Source organism: Lytechinus variegatus, chromosome 12 (assembly GCF_018143015.1).
Source record: "Lytechinus variegatus isolate NC3 chromosome 12, Lvar_3.0, whole genome shotgun sequence".
Taxonomy (NCBI): Eukaryota; Metazoa; Echinodermata; class Echinoidea; order Temnopleuroida; family Toxopneustidae; genus Lytechinus; species Lytechinus variegatus.
This window is the reverse complement of record NC_054751.1, coordinates 26,781,591-26,799,099: the sequence shown is the minus strand read 5'-3', so window position 1 is coordinate 26,799,099 and position 17,509 is coordinate 26,781,591. Positions and strand designations below refer to the sequence as shown.

At 38.3% G+C, this 17,509-nt stretch overlaps 2 protein-coding genes across 4 annotated transcripts in view; one reads left to right on the top strand and one right to left on the bottom strand.

Annotated features, from left to right (window-relative positions):
- The window catches only part of LOC121425049 (SH3 and PX domain-containing protein 2A-like), a 65,395-nt gene that overhangs the window by 33,824 nt on the left and 14,062 nt on the right, over nucleotides 1–17,509 (top strand). For 2 of the 3 annotated variants that reach the window (XM_041620997.1, XM_041620999.1), the window contains exons 7-12: nucleotides 1,454–1,479; nucleotides 2,942–3,073; nucleotides 3,962–4,075; nucleotides 11,492–11,609; nucleotides 12,450–12,664; nucleotides 13,878–13,924. In XM_041620997.1, coding sequence (XP_041476931.1) covers nucleotides 1,454–1,479; nucleotides 2,942–3,073; nucleotides 3,962–4,075; nucleotides 11,492–11,609; nucleotides 12,450–12,664; nucleotides 13,878–13,924 — 652 coding nt within the window. Of the gene's footprint in view, nucleotides 1–1,453; nucleotides 1,480–2,941; nucleotides 3,074–3,961; nucleotides 4,076–11,491; nucleotides 11,610–12,449; nucleotides 12,665–13,877; nucleotides 13,925–15,503; nucleotides 15,537–17,509 lie in introns of all 3 variants that reach the window. The other variant, XM_041620998.1, reaches the window with a different exon arrangement.
- Nucleotides 6,604–10,769, bottom strand: LOC121425050. Its single transcript, XM_041621000.1, has 2 exons — nucleotides 9,394–10,769; nucleotides 6,604–7,444 (listed from the first exon to the last, which is right to left on the bottom strand). Exon 1 carries the CDS (start codon nucleotides 10,767–10,769, stop codon nucleotides 9,414–9,416), a length of 1,356 nt encoding a protein of 451 aa, XP_041476934.1. The 3' UTR covers nucleotides 6,604–7,444; nucleotides 9,394–9,413.

Genomic DNA, 17,509 nt, shown 5'->3' with positions numbered 1-17,509 from the left:
TATTGTTATGATTAATATTTCATGTTTGAAAGAGTTTTGACCCCCAAAGTATGGTGACTGGATGACCTATGAATGAAGTGTTTCAGGATTTTATGATGTATGGTTGGACCTACCCTTTATCGACCACATAACTTTTTATAGCATAGAATGGGCTTCTTTCAAGACAACTTGACTTTGCAGTACAAGAATAGTCTAGAGATCCTGTCTTCTTTGGATGTTTGAAGGGTTTATGAATACGAAGACAATGTAAAGCAGGATTATTACTTCATTATTTAATTTGATCATTGAGAAATGAAGAAGCACAGTGAAACAAATAAAATTATTGAAATTTTGATTCATTTGCACCACTTGTACAATATGTATGTAGTTCAGTGTCATTTGAAAGCAGTGAAAGAAGCTTCCGGATGATAAAAGGAACTCATTTAAACAAATTTATCTTATGAAATGGGGAAAATGACAATGGGTATTCAGGTTTCCTAAAAAAGAAATCTGTTATTTGGATATGAATGACTAACGTTTAATGCAAACTCTGTGTGGCCCTTGAATGGTGCTGGCAGAGGATCAGATTGTTCAGAAACATTGATAAATTATTTTCTACATCAAGTGTCTGTCAGTGGTAGATCTAGGAATTTGCTGTTGATAGAGGCCAGGAGGGCAAAGTCTACATGTAGTTGATCATCTGGAACTGCTAATACTCCTTTACACAAGCATACCTTTTGTATTTATTTGAAATATGTTCTCTTTTATGTTACAAATCAGACTCTGTATGTGAATTTGACTGCTTTATCAATAAAGACTTCTTTAACACAAAGCAAATCTATAATGATCTTCATCTAGGTGACTGGTTTCTAGAACATCACTGGCCATAAACTCATTTTATTGCATTGAAAAAAACATTTGTTCCCTGTAGAGAGCCAAATCAGCACCCCTTAACTCTTCCCAGTGTATTTGAATAACATCACAGTGGTAATGGATGTATAGAACATCACAGTCCATATATTCTTAAAAGCAAATCTTACCAGAAATGTTGAATAACTTTTACGAAATCTTGGTAATGTCATGGGTACAAGAAAAAGGGAAATAATTTTGCTTTTTTTTTAATACCAATTTTGATTAGCATTTTTGGTAATAAGAGAAAAGTCTCCAACTTTGTTCTGTAATAAGATCTGTGACACAAAAGACTCGTCGTGTAGCAGTCTTTAAAAATTGTGGAGCGAATGGCAATGTAATACCAGAATAATTATTCCTTGAGAAATACTCAAATCTGTCCATATTCAGTAATGGTTTATGTGAATATGCATAATCCTTGTGCACTGATATTAATAAAGAATATTACAACAGTGTACAAAGACAAGTTTTGAATTTTATGATTTGAACTTTTTTTGATATAAATCTCTTCACTTAATAACAAACACTAGCTTATATTTTTCTCTTTTTTTATATTATTAATCAGTGGAGGAGAGTCAACAAGAGGGAAAGGTAGGATTGGCTTTTTCATTCGTTTGCTTTTTGCTTAGACAATTTAATATCATAATACTACAATATTACAGGGACATGATGTTTAATAGAAGCCATTACAGAAATGCTGAGTCCTTATTGATACAATTTTGTCGACAAATTTACTTTTGATCAACGATATGTCATCATTTCAGTTTAGCTTTTTAACATCACGAATGTGGTTTAGACAAGAAGCTGCATGTAATGATGCCATGGTTTTGATGTTGTTGTTATTGCTATTTTGATTATACATGTAATAATAATATTCCGCATTTATATAGCGCTTAATACATCGGAACGACGTCTCTTAGCGCTTTACAGACATATTATTACCCCGGTCATCGGATCCTTGCATGCCCGCATACAAAGTATGCACCTTCTCCACTCCCTGGGGAGCATTCCAACAAGAGTTCCAAAACTCAATTGCTAGGCATACTACATATAGGCTTTCACATCCTACCGGGTACCCATTTAACACCTGGGTGGAAAGTGGCAAAGTTTGGATTGACGCCTTGCCATAGGACGCTAGGCCATGGTGGGATTCGAATACACGACCCTCTAATTACAAGGCGAGAGTCAGAACCACTACACCACGACACTTCCACATTATAGACTCTTTTGTCCCCTTTCAGCCCAAATCCCACTAATTCTTTTGTCATCTTATTCTCTCAATTCTGCACAGACGAACAGTGTAAAAAGCTGTTGCATTTATAGCCTCTGAAAAGATATTGAAGAAATTTCAATTGTCCCTATTTATTAGGGACTGTCCTTATTTTTCATAACTAAGCCACTTAAACACGGTGTCCATAGTTTTGGAGGACTCAATCTGCATCAGTGCATAAAAACTCTGAAATGCACCGTCTCAATTTTCACCCTTCATCTTACCATTTGTCACACTTTCTTAATAATAATACTACTAATTATAACAGCATATTTGCTCAGGGTAGCCACATATTGTCCGAAAATTGTTCTCCCAGCGGGGCCTGCTATTATTATTACCCCGGATTTAGCTTGGCTCCCTAACCGCTCAAGCATTCAAGGAATTTCTCCTTACTAGTTACCCAATCACCTCACCTGGGTTGAGTGCAGCACAATGTTGGTATATTTCTTGCTGAATGAAAACACACCATGGCTTGGAAACAAACCCATGACCATTGGATTGAAAGACGAGAGGCAACCACTAGACCATGATGCCCCCGCAAATGTTCTTTATCTTGGGTTTTCCTTCAGCAAGAACTTTACACACATTGTGCTGCACCCAATCCAGGTGAGGAAAATGGGTACCGGCAGGAAGGAATTCTTCAAAAAGCTGTGTGTACCGGAATCGGTAGACTAGCTTTAATAGCCAGGGTAATATTGGAGCGCCTTAAGCACCTAGCAAGGTGGATACGTGTGCTATACAAACGCTATATTATTAAAGCCACCCGATTTCATTTCTTTACAGACATTGGAAGCATTTCAGAGCCCATTCAGGCTGAGCAGTACATAGTGGTTGCAGACTACAAAAAACAGCAGAAGAATGAAGTAGAACTAACAGCTGGAGATCTGGTGGAGGTCTTCGAGAAGAATGATAATGGTAATAGGAGGTGTCGATATGGGGCTTTGAATTGAGATTCAAGTTAAAATGGAAATTGAATTGTAATTTCAATTTTAATTCTTAATTTCAGAGGTCTTTGAGAAGAATGATAAGAGCAATGACTTTAGGTGTCGATATGGGGCTTGAATTGAGATTCAAGTTGAAATGGAAATGGAATTATAATTGTAATTTTAATTTCAATTTTAATTCTTACTTTCAGAGGTCTTTGAGAAGAATGATATGAGTAATGACTTAGGGTGTGGATATGGGGCTTTGAATTGAGATACAAATTGAAATGGAAATGGAATTGCTATTTCGGTTTCAAATTATAGTTCTTGATTTCAGAAGTCTGAGAAGAATGATGTAAGTAATGACTAGGTGGTGTGGGATTCAAATTGGAAAGGAAGCTGAATTGTAAATTCAGTCTCAATCTCAATTTCAAGCTAAAGTTCAATTGTCAAATCCAGTTTCCAGTTCCATTCCAAATTTGTGAATTAAAAACAAAAAAATAAGTTGCTTTCAAATTTGTTACTGCTGTTTAATTAAATCAGGTAATGCAAGCAAGACTACCAGTGGCATTCCACTTGTTGAATTGCATTTCATTTAACAAGTGCACAATAACACCATCTGGACAACTAAATGACAAATAGGCCGAGTGAGTATAAGACCAAGTGATAAATGGACGAAACAGTAATTAGACCAAGTAGATCTAGCCATTATGGTTTGAGACATTCTCACAATTAGTCTATGTTGTAATAGACCCTGTGGGTATAAATCTCTTTTTCCATTGAAGAAAAAGTTGCAGCTTGTCTCCCTTTGTGTTTCTTCGTTGGTCAAATATTTCCTTCTGAACCTTCCATCTCTGTATTTCCAATGCATTTTGTGTAGGTTGGTGGTTTGTGACTGTTCAAGATCAGCACGGCTGGGCTCCGGGGACATTCCTTCAGAAACCTGATGGGCAGGAAGAAGAGGAAGAAGAAGAGACGCTCATACCAGGAAATGGTACGTCAGGGCAATGGTGTACAAATATCTACTGCTCCGAAGGGCAGTAGTTGAAATTATAGCCCAAGACAGCCTTTGAGCTGCACTCCCAATGATTTCTAGAATTAATGTGACCAGTTCAAGTAAGCAGCCGTAATTAGCTATCCAGTATTGGAAATCACATCATGGGTGATGTGTGTGCAAATTTTCATTGCGATCGCATGCTCAGCTGAGATCAGGGGGGGGGGTAAAATACATCTAGCCCCCTCCCCCTCCCAGAATACATGTATGCAATTTAAAAATAGACAGGGCTTTATAGCATTAATACTCCTCTCGGTAAATTTCATTTTACCTTCTTGTTTTTTGTTCTATATAATATCCTACATGTGGTTCCCCAAAGAAAAAAGAAATTGCCTTTCAGAATGTGTGTGAATAAACTCAAAGGTTACAAAGAAACTACCAACATTTTTATCATGACATTTTCTCAGTATTCTTGGTGGACAATAAAGAGATGCAATTTATGCCCTGTAGCAAAGCATAACATAGCTTGGCCGTAAAAATAAATTCCTGAAGCTCAATAATAAATTTTTTTTAGGACAGCTTAGAAATGGTGGCTATTCCATATGTCTGAAAACGGACTTCTAATTCTTTTCAGGAATTTTTTCTGGGCGAAGAAAAGTTGCTACTTATATTTTCACTTTGAAATCAAACTTTTTTTGCAGGCTCTGTCTTCATTTTTTTGTTTGATTCGAGATACATAGTTTTAAAAACCAATCAATGCTCTTATGTTTCTGGACACAAGACAAATAATCTGCCCATCGTTGAAAATGATACTGCAGAAAAGGTCATTAGGCAATGCTAATTACATTACTGAAGAATGCATTTACAAGTCATATAATCTGCTCGGTATTTCTAATCATGTAGAAACCAAACTACTTAACTAGCTACTTAAGCGAGCACTTGATGACAATGGATCTATTAAAGTAGTTTCATATTTGTTTCAAAAGGGGTTCACTATTAATATTCGTTTTCCATTGTTGCAATAGGCAATACTTGATTCTTTCCAAGTTTTAAGGACTTATGTGCACAATTATATTATGCATTTGGAGTAAATTGGACAAATGATTTATCATTAATTACACAAAACAGTTGAGTTAGCCAGTTCTTATATCTTATTGATTCTATTTAGATGTCCATATCCATTAAGGACCATATTACCCTTATCACACTTTTTTTTTTAAATAAAAAGGCAGACAATTGAGCATACATGTATGACAACTACCTAATTTGGGTTGAATGTGTAAATGGAAGGAAATTTTGCATTTTACTGTGTGCAATGTGACTTTAATTTTAGTTTAACCCTAAAATGGCCGGGGGGGTTGAATCAACCCCCCCTCAACATTTTCTGCGATCATTCCGCCGTGCAAATTTTTTTGACCGCGCTACTCACAGAGTTTATACTTTTAAGTCTCGCGCATCTTTTGAGACCAAATTTACGAAACCTGGGTACAGGGTTCCGAAATTACGCAACATTTCGTAAGTGCATGTCAGACCAAAAATGGTTCCAAAACGTGATTTTGTGTACAAAGTCAATGCAAATTGTGTTTTCTCATCTTAGTCATAAAGATATGATTATTTTTACTTTGAACAGATGAAATCAATTGATTTTAGCATAATTATGCTTCAAAAAGGTTGTGCAATAAATCTGGTGAAGAAAACAAAGAAAAACTAAAGGTTGAAAAACAAGGAAATACATAAGAAATTCTTAAAACAATAAAATACATAAGAAATTGATTTCCAAAATGAAGTTTTTTTCAATTGCGATTGTTAAGAATGCTACAAAGAATATTTTTACCAGAAATTAGCATTCTAGGAGCTTTATTTAGTGAATTGTAGCATAAAGTATGATTTATGCATAAATTAGCATAATTAATTGAAAGCTCAAACGATAACTTACCAGTTTGAAGTTTGAGCAGAATTTTATGAGGGAGTTGAGTGAGGAGATTAATTGAGATCCCGCCTCGCACATGCGCACTCATTCTTCGGAGCTTCAAAATGTGATCGCTGTTTAAAATATCAGCTTCCTAATGCAGCTGATACGAACGAACATTAGCTTTAAGTCACCACAGACTATTAAAATTAATTTCTCTCAAGAGGGAGGGAGAGGAGGGCAATTAATCTCCTCACTCAACTCCCTCATAAAATTCTGCTCAAACTTCAAACTGGTAAGTTATCGTTTGAGCTTTCAATTTTATTTCGTTCGTCTCGAGAGGAGACTAATTGAGATTTTGTAGCTCAGCGAACACATTTTGAGTTGCACTGTCTGCAAAAAGACATGTTTGTGCAGATACAAAGGATATACAGTATGGAACATGTACAAAGCAAATTTGTATATACCTTATTTCTACTTTACTACTGTTGTAGAATTGCTTGCGAAAATTCAGTTTCTTCACTATCAGCAAGAGGTTTATTGTAATATTGCTGGAAGGTTTTTTCTCTTGACCATCCAGCTTGATTCATGATGCTAGAAATAGGCACACTTGCTCTGATTGCTGCCGATGTTGCAGCCGATCTTGTAGAATGTGATTTATACACTGAAGTATCAATCCCGGCGCCTGCTAATGTCACTTTGATCCATCTTGATATGGTCTGTGATGAAACTTTGCCATATGGCTTGGTATAGCTAATGAACAAGCGTCGTTCTAGTCCTCTGATAGACTTGGTCCTTTTCATATATGCTTGTAAATATTTAACAATACACAACCTCCTGTCTGATGGATATGCCTTCAACTTCATAGTGAAACCATGGTGACCTGGTCTGCTGTGCTTGAGCAGTTCATCAACATGAAAACTCACTGAACTTTGTTTCAGTTCCATCTTATCTAAGTTTAACAAATGTAACGTCTGCACCCTTTGTGCAGAGACTAAGGCTAACAATAAGCAAAGTTTATGTGTAAGCTGCTTTAAACTTAAAGTCTTAGCTGGCGAAAGCCTACGTAGAAATTTGAATGCTACGCCGACATCCCAAGTGTCTTGATAACGTGCTTGTGGAGGTCTGAGGTTAAAGGTCCCTTTAAGAAACCTACAGATAAGAGGTTGTGTCCCCACAGAATGAACACTATTCTCCAGCGTTACATACAAGGATAATGCACTTCTTGCTGCATTCATTGTACTATAACTAGCCTTCTCTCTATGAAACAGTTCTGCTAAAAATTCTAACACAAAGTTAACTGAAGAACGAAGAGGACTTTTCTTCCTGCTTTCACAAAATTTTGTCCATTTTGTCCAATATACTCGGTACTGACGTTGAGTAGACTTCCTCAATGATGCTGTCAACACGTCGGTGATCCCTTCATCTAAGCCTATATTCTCGAAGGGTCCCCTGTTACCCTGCAACACAAAAGATCAAGGCGATCATAAAGTGGGTGAGGTAAGTTTGTTACAGGTTGTCTAAGGAGGTTAATGTCTCTCCTAAGGAGCAACGGTTCCTCCACAAGGATGCTATTAAGGCATGGGAACCATGATTGTGTTGGCCAGTTTGGAACGACCAAAATGCCCGATGCCCTATCAGACTTGATCTTTTGAATGCATTTAGCCAATAAGCAGAAGGGAGGGAATGCATAAAAATCTATCTTTCCCCAGTCTAGTGTGAATGCATCAACTGATTCTGCATTTGGATCTGGTAACCATGAAACATATCTTTGTGTTTGTGCATTCAACCTGGAGGCAAAAATATCAATTTTTGGGCTGCCAAATCTTTGGATGACTTTTCTGTATGCTCTTTTGCTGAGCATCCATTCAGTTCTATCATTGAAATTGCGTGATTCATAATCTGCTTCAATATTCTGGCTGCCTGGAAGGTGTGCAGCACTAAGCCAGATATTTCGTTCCATGCACCATTTCCAAATTTTTATGGAAAGCTTGTTACAACTTGGGGATTTAATGCCTCCCATGTTATTTACATAGCACACTGCTGTTGTGTTATCAGATCTAATTAAGATATGAGCATTGGATGTACTACCATGAAAGGATCTCAGCCCTAGATCGATGGCCAAGATTTCTAGATAATTAATTTCATTATTTTTTGCCTTTTCATTTTCAGACTGATTCCACCTTCCCCCTGTATGAACTTGCATATTTGTGGCACCCCATCCATAGCCACTAGCATCCGTGCGGATTTCAAATTTAGGGTTTTCCCTTTTGATAGGAGCAAATGCACTATCTGCATGACTTATCCACCATTCTAGTTCCTGCTTCGACTCACATGATAGCTCCATAATTCTGTCATAATGCCCTTTATTCTTTTTCAAGGCTTCTATTTTTTCTTTCTCCATATTCCTATAAAACAATGGTCCATGCTGGACAGCAGGGAAGGTGGAGATTATCTTTCCGATAACATGTGCGACATGTCGAATTGTGGGTTTTGGTTGCAGGAGTAACTTTTCACATTCTTCCCTGACATTCTGAGCTCTCTCTACTGGGAGTTTAATGGTCATGTCTACTGTATTGAGGGTAAAGCCCAAGAACTGGAGCTCCTGTACTGGTTTTAGTACTGATTTTTCTGGGTGAACTTTAAACCCTAATTCTGAAAATGCCTGCAAAGTGGCATTAATTGCAGACTCAACTTTTTCTTTTGTGTCCCCAATAAGAATTGTATCATCAAGATAACCAAGTACAATATGACCCTTTTCACGTAGTGAAGAGAATACTGGTTTCAACATCTTAGTGAATAACCTGGGTGCGGAGGTTAACCCATTTGGCAGTGCCTTGTATTGCCACTGTTGTCCTTGCCAATTAAATTGCAAGTATTTCCGGAATTCAGAATGAATCGGAATAGAGTAGTATGCATCTTGGAGGTCTACTGAAGCCATGTAAAAATTTTCTGCCAAGAGGCAAATCACAGAATGGATATTATCCATCTTAAAGTGTTGTTTAACCACAAATTCATTTAAGTCTGATAGATCCAAGATCAATCTTAGACTGCCATTTTTCTTTGGCCTTGTAAATATGTTGGAAAAATAACCACCCTTGATAAAGGGTGAACTTCTTTCTATTACATTCTTTCCTTCAAGATTTCTCAGTTCAGCTGATATCTTATCTGTTTCTGATCTGTTACGTTTAAATTGATGACATATCAACCTTTCTGGATGTGGTAAACTTGTATCAAATTCTATCTTAAAACCCTTGACAGCTTCCAGTATTGTATGATCGGATGTGATTTTCTTCCAATTATTATAATATTGTTTCAGTCGACCTCCAACAGGGGATGCTTGGTCAGAATTATTTGTGCATGCAATTTCATGATCGTTTGTATAAAACAAAGAATTATTGCTACCTACCTCTTGGGGTATACTGGTAGCTACTTCCGCTGGGGATTCTCTCGGTATCTGCCCTGAGATGCTGGTGGTTTTTTCACCATGGGGGCTTGTGGCTGTCTGCGGCCCCTGAAAGGGGCCTTTCTGTCCAAAAAAGGCCTGTAAGGAGCACCTGATTGTGGTCTATGGTTAGGAGTAGACCATCCTGCAGCTCTGTAACCTTGGCGGGAGTAATCTCCAGCTCTGTAAGGGTGGTAATTGGCGTGAGCTCGATAACGGCCACGGCCTGGCTCTGAAGTTTTAACAACTCGTCCAGTAGCTTTCTGCTCTTCGGTCATGTCCTTAACTCGCTTTCCCAAATCGTCCCCAAAAAGGAACTTTGTGACCGGAATAGTTGGTTTGCACAGGTGGCTGTATGCAGCATTCATGTCAGGCTTTATTTGTTCCTTGCGTAGAGCATTCATTTCATAATTTGCATTAGACAGCAAGGCCAATGCATCTTGTTGAGATGGAGAAAGGTTGCCTGACGAGATTGAGCGAGTGAAGGCAGTCAAGCCCCTAGTGAGGGACTTCTGTACCCTAGCTAGCTTGAGGTCTCTGCTTCTTGTTGAAGGAGACAGATTCTCCCAAATAACAGGGTTCACTTTAGGTACATCCAAGTAGGGGCAGTTGCTTGGTGGCAAATATTTTATTCCAGTCTCTTCGAGGACTTTCTCCTCCAATTTATTGTTCATCATGAACATTGTTGAGCTAGCTATTTCTTCTTCAAGAGGAGGCCCCTCATCAGATTGGGCAGCAAACTTAGCTGCGAATGTGGGAATCATTTTTGGCAATGTGGATTCCTCTTGGGAAGTACATGTGATGTCATCGTAATCAACATCAACTGGTTGCGTGTACAGCCTTTGGCATGATTGGTACGGATTGATGTCATCATGATCATCAGCTGAGTCCTCATTATGAGCATGTTCAGCGTAATGTTGGTCATAATCTTCCTCCGGCAATGGGAGAGCACCAATGACACGGTTAAGCATGGATTCCAGTTTTGTTAAACGACTGTCAACATTAGCCAAGTTTTTATTTTCATCCCGTGAGTGGGACGACTGCTCCTTTTTTGAAGATGAAACTGAAGCTTGGGGTCCGCTATTGCCGTCTTTAACATTGCTTTGCTTCTTCTTATCTTTCTCTGGTTTCTTAACAGGCCGTTTATCGATCTTCTTCCCGCTCACGGAGCTCTTGGGCTCATGACTTGTGAGGCTTTTGGAGGTGGATGTGCTCGCGGGGTGCTTAGACCCATGGTGGAGCATCGCCGCCGGAGTTTCGGAGGCCGAGGAGGCTCTCGGTCCGGTCGGAGACGGACTGAAATCCGCCGAATCCTGATCGCGAGCGTTGCTCGAACTCATGATAGAAAACGTAAAAATACGATTCTGAAGTGCAAGAAATTATCACCTTGCCTTGAATAACTTCTGAAAATAGATATGAATAGTCTTTTGAGTAAAAATGCGTCGTATTTCCGAAGAAAAATCCTTTTTTCTGTAAGAGTGCGGCAGGTGTTTGAACCTGCTAATTTGCGATGAAGCGATAATGAGTGTGCATGTGCGAGGCGGGATCTCAATTAGTCTCCTCTCGAGACGAACGAAATAAAATTCATATAAAGTAAAATCTCATTATTTTGGAAAATTTTACCATACAGCATTGTAGATTACATCGCACACTACCAGCGTGTAAATTTTTGCGGCGCTCACGTGATCGGCGGCCGAGATCTCAGGGGGGTTGAATCAACCCCCCCTGCCACAGAACAGCCAAAAAAGCCTGGCCTAGTTAGGGTTAAAATACAGCTAGGGCTTGTGTTTATTACCTTACTATTTTTTTTTTCAACAATTTTGTTTTTGAGAATCAGAATTGTTCACGCACTTCTGAAAAGCTTTATGAAATGGCATCATTCCAGGGGCCCTTTGCAAAAAGAGTTGCGTTTAAACGCAAGTTCAAAAATCAATCGCAAGGCCCCAATGCGCGCTGTTGATTGGTTGAAAATCAAGTTAGGCATGATTCTTAGAGTTGCGATTGATTGCAACTCTTTCTGCAACAGGCCCCAGTAGATTTTGATCTGATTTCCTTCCTTTAGATGAGAGTTACATCACAAACAATGCATACCAGGGGCAGGCTGAAGATGAGATATCGTTTGAGACGGGTGTGATTGTTAATATCATCCAGAAGAGTTTAGATGGGTGGTGGAAAGTCAGGTGAGTAATTGGATTCCATTCTCTTAAAATCTGTTGCAAGTGATCAGGGTCCCGTAGCACAAAGGTTAGCAATTAATCGTAATCTTGATTTTCACGATGGATTGTATGTTGTAGTTAAAGCAATCAATCGTAAACTTATTCTTCTACAATGATTGCTTGGCTTTGTGTAAAAAGCCCAGATCCCAATGACACAAAGCGCAGGACTTGATTGTAGAGTTGATCTTTTTCCGTGATCATATTGTCCATTTTATGTCTTTAAGATCCACAGGAGCAAAGGTGTGACCAATTGACAAAATTCACCGCTGTGTAGACATTTCATCTACTAATGTCAATAGAGAAATCTAACATTCACTTTTTTTTCGCCATTTTTCAAAGGGATACAAAACTGCTTAAAAAAGGCTATTAAAATGAAAAAAATTGCAATTTGCTTACTGTGAAAGTGTTAACCGGTATTCAGAGCTGCCAAGTAGTACAGATTTTCAGTATTTAGTACTGAAAAATGAGAAGAATACTGATGGTTCAATGCAAAATACTGATTTCCTCGCCAAAATACTGATTTTCAGCTTTAAAAATACTGAAATTGTCTTGTTCAGGTTGGCAGCTCTACGTATTTCTCTTTTTGACATGAAATATTACATATTGACAATTTCTCTCTTCTGACATTAAACACCTAACCGTTAACAAGTTCATCCTGACGATACAGGTGCTTTATAAAAGCAGAAGAAAATTAAGAAAAATTTTGGTGAGGGTTTGACAAAAATCAATGACAAAACAAGATTCAATCTTATTTGCTATACTATTATAATTTTTATGGTTATTTCTATTCCATGGAATATGTAGTTACCAGGGCAAGCAAGGCTGGGCACCCGCAACCTACCTACAGATCTACAAAGGACCAGCCGGGGTCACTCCCAAGCCTCCCACGCAGAGCATCGGTAATGTCATGCTACTCAAGGGTGGAAGTGACAGTAGGCCCAAACCAAGTCCTGGTCCTGGACGACCTCAGCTCCCTCCCGTGCAGCCCAGAGATGAACCCGGACAACTCTATTGTAATTGTGAGTAGATTATCCTGTAATGAAATGTGTTGAAGACAGCATTTCCCTGGTTAACTTTTTGCGAAGGCCAGCCCCTGTATATAAGGATTGATATGGCATGGGGTCTGATCTGGAAAGACTGCGACTACAAGCTGTGAAGCAGTAAGCCACTATGTGCCGCAAGATGACCTGACAGAGAGTTTTTGCATTCATGCTGTGGAAGCGTCATGGTGTAGCAGTTCTGACTCTCGCCTTGTAATCAGAGGGTCGTTTGTTCGAATCCCACCATGGCCTTGCATCCTTTGGCAAGGAGTTAATCCACACTTTGCCACTCGCCACCCAGGTGTTAAATGGGTACCTGGAGGGATGTGAAAGCCTATATGTAGAATGCCTAGCAATTGAGTCTTGGAACTCTTGTTGGAATGCTCTCCAGGGAGTGGAGAAGGTGCATACATTGTATGCGGGCATGCAAGGATCCGATGACCGGGGTAATAATATGTCTGTAAAGCGCTTAATAGAGACGTCATTCCGATGTATTAAGCGCTATATAAATGCGGAATATTATTATTATGACGGAGCCGCTATCTACGCTATGAACGCGTTGCTTACCCGGGTAATATAGGAGCGCCTTGAACACCTAACAAGGTGGATATGTGCTCAATATAAATGCCCTATATTATTATTAGTATTATTATCTGGATGTAAATCCTCTACCAATACAAGGTAGAACTAGTGTGGAGCCATATTTAATGCTTGTTTGACTTGTACATTTGTAGTAACAAGTGATCAGTCCGGAGGAGGATCATTTGGATTGGTCTATTGTTATGATTATGTGGCCTACGTGTCGCATAGAACAATATTTCTGTTTCCACAACAAATCAAATATTATGTTTATATGATATATTAATTATGTTTACTATTTGTGTCCCCTTGCTTTCATGATGAAAGAAAGATTCCTAGACCGTTTTGAATGATTTGAGTGTCGACTGAGCTGATAAGTTCAATCTTTGCTAATGAAGAGTTGTGCTACAATTGGCGATTCAACCAGAGTTTAATTCATACCCGAGTTCAAAATACAGGTTTATTTGTGTATTATATTCTTCGTCTTTTGTTTTTGTTTATTGCCATGTGTTGCATGAAATGGTGCTCAAGGGTCTATGCAAGAAAGACGCAACTCCCACTTTTGGCGATGTGATTAATATATATCTCTCTTCCTTTTTTTTTTAAATCACAGTTGACCCAGAAGACAAGCCTACACCCCCGAGAAGAGCTACAGTCAAGGTTAGTAGCTGAGAATATTTTAAAATATATTTTGTATTTCCGGGTGCATGCCCCACCCCCCATATTTGACTTTAGAGTCAGTGGCTAACCAACCATACAGAAACACTAGACCAAGTACATATTAGATGAAATGGGTGTACATATAGGCTTACTAATAAAAAATTTGACGAAATGGTAAATGGGCTATTTTTTAGTAGTCAAACATTTATCCTCCTGTAATACGGTGGATTCACAAAACGATGTGCTATCTATCGGTTGCAGTGGACATTCCAAAATTCGCAATGCCTCATGGGAAAAAGTTGACACCTGTGTTGTGTGCGCTAGTACTACAGTGCATGCACATTCATGCGATTTTTCAGCGCTGGCTGATGCCGCGGCTCAACCGGCTTGCATATGCTGTTTTAGGCTACAGGAGGTGGGAGAAAAATTTGCCCGCATATCTCTTAATGTGAAATTTATAATGGTCTTGGTTTATTCTTGCCATATGGTTTTCATTTTTGAAGCATCACAGTACAACTAGCACTCTGCGCTGTCTTTGCCTGCACGTGATGTCGTCTCTGAAGTTAGAAATTTGGCCTGTTCGCTGCAACCGATCGATAGCGCACCATATTGTGAATACACCGAATCAATTATTAAACATAGCTTCACATGATTATGGATATTTTCAACTATTTCAGAATGTTAGCATGATTTACACTCGTTGATAAATTATACTTTTTTGGAAAATTATGTCGATTTTGTGACCAAACAGTATTTTACAATTTGAGAAATAATGTCACAGCCAAGTAGTGATGGTCCCCGAAGTGGAGCAGAAATATTTGTACATACAGTATGAATTGAATTCAGTGAATGTTATTATCAATGATTGGCTATAGTGAATTATTGCTATTGAACTAAATAAATAAATAAATTCCACCAGCACAATAACTTACCTTACATTGCATGTACTTCAGCAGCATATTAATGAATTCAACAATGTTTGTGAGTCTTCTTGATTAAGGAAAAAGAATATCGCACCTCAGATTTTGTAGCTGCCAAATAAGAGGAGTATTTGATTTTTTTGCAAAGACTTTTTCGTCTGCTGCCACCTTATGTTAAGTAATGAACAGTGACCAAGGATATTTTAAAGGGAAAATTATCGTGCAAACAAAGTGAAATTGGAAGAAAAAATATGTACTGGGAAAACAAGAGTGTTTTCTTAAAAGAAAACAAATCTAAGATTTAGAAGGAAAGAATAGAAGAGAAAGAAAGAATAAACTTGTAATGATTGATATTGGAAAATGAAGAAATAGAGAATAGATAGTTCAAGTATATAGAGATAAGAGAAAGTTAATAATCCAGGCTATTATCTGGATAATCTTTATACACAGAAGGAGAGCTAAGTTATTTTATGAATGATACTTCATATTTTTAAATGATAAGAGGTTATATCAATGCGATTCAGTCATATTATATTATACATGTACTGTAGTCCATAAAATGAAGGGTAGATTATGCATAAAAATAAATATTTTCAATTTTTAGCAAACATCATCATGAGACTGCTTTCTATTCTCTTACTCGCATGCCTAACACACAGCTTACGGACAAAACTAACCCGAGTCATGTGCAGGTAGATGTATATTACTCATATTAACATGTGTGGAGTGAGGTGATCCATTGTGTTTGTGAAAGTCATCCCTTATGCCACATTAACACCAATGAAACACAGACTCCAGGGCTCCGTAACACAAAGATTAGCGATCAATCGCTAAATGAACTACCAATCAATATCAATGTTACACGCGCATTCGGTTTAAAATGCTGACCAGGGACCAATCAGTGCGCTTCTTTCATATTTGCAATCCATGGCAAACCTTTGTGTTACTGAGCCCTGGGGCTGGTTTCACAAAGTGTTACAACCATGGTAACTTTGCCATTTTGGAAACTACCATGGAAACCTTGATTGTGATTGGCTGCTGAGCCCTGTTACCATGGCAGTTACAACTCTTTGTGGAATGGGTCCCTGATTCTCAGAAGCTATATTCTGTTATTTTCATCGGCGTACCATCGGTCGGTGTTTGAGTTATTTTTGGTGGTGTGATTGTCCTGTTGCATATTGGGCATATGTGTTTTCTTGAAAATTCAGTGTGCTACTCTTTGTTTGTAACAAAGGACATTGTTCAAAGTTCCTGTGGTAAAAAATGAAGATGTTTATGCTTGAGGTTGATTAGCCTGTAATTTAGGCGGAGACTGCAGTAGTTGTCTTTGCTGTTATGCTGAACGCAAGTGATATGTCTGATCTGGCAAAGACTACGCATTGTGTCTGCGTTAGCAACCACTGCCTATACACTCTTGTCTTGCTTTAGATGTTGTTTAGACTATGAAATGGAGCCAGTTTCTCGTACGAAAATTCTCATCCTCCATATGTATGAAGGAGAAATAAATCGGACCAATCAGAAATACGTTAGAAAAAATATCTGAATCACGTGATATGACATCATTTTCTTCATCCAAAAATGGCGAGTATGAGTACAATCAAGAAATTCCACGAAAGTTTGGATTATGTGGAAATTCTGAGACCTTAAAGAATCTGCCATTCGTAGCTTTATTGACGACGGGAGGGATGTGGAAAAATCGAAATCTACTAGGCAATCCCTCTGTGTTACAATAAAATCTTCGCTTTTTTGATCTCTCAAGTCATTGGCACACGACAGCAATTGGTATGGTCCCGGTACCAAAACATGTCAAACGACGAGATGAATACATGAATATTGCTAACGCAGCCACAAATGCGTAGTCTTTGCCAGATCAAACGTATCGCTTATATTCAGCATAACAGCAAAGACGATAACTGAAGCCTCCACATAGATAATAGGCTAGAGGTTGATCTGGGCTCCGTAACACAAAGATTAGCGATCAATCGCTAAATGAACTGACCAATCAATATCAATGTTACACGCGCATTTGGTTTAAAATGCTGACCAGGGACTAATCAGTGCACTTCTTTCATATTTGCAATCCATCGCAAACTTTTGTGTTACGGAGCCCAGATCAGTCATAACTCTTTGTAAAATGGAGCCCTGGGCCCCGTCTTTCAAAGAGTTACAATTGATCTAATCAACCACAACTATGGAAAGCCACCAAGATCAATATCTAAAATGCATGTTTGTTCAAAATATTTTCTAGATATGATGTATGTTCATACATTCATGGTTTTCTTAACTATTCAGTGTGTTTCTCTTTGTTTACAAAGGTCAATGCGCAAATTTCATGAAGAAAAAATTATGACATGGATGGATTTCCATATACTTAAGTTCAATTGAATCACTCGTAACTCTTTATAAGATGGGCCCTTGATCAAGTTAAATCCTTGAAATTTAGAGTGCATTACCTGATAAATCGACAAATTGCAGCAAGAAATTAGAACACTATGACATGGGTAGGATAAGCAGGGAAAAATAAATGGGGCACGGGGTGATTTCGCCCCTGAAATGTTTAAAAGAGCCCTGAAAATTCAACAAAGGGAGCCATGGAAAATCCTTATTAGTTGCAATGTCAAATGGGGATCCATCCTTATAAAATGTTGTGTTGAAAAAGAGAAAA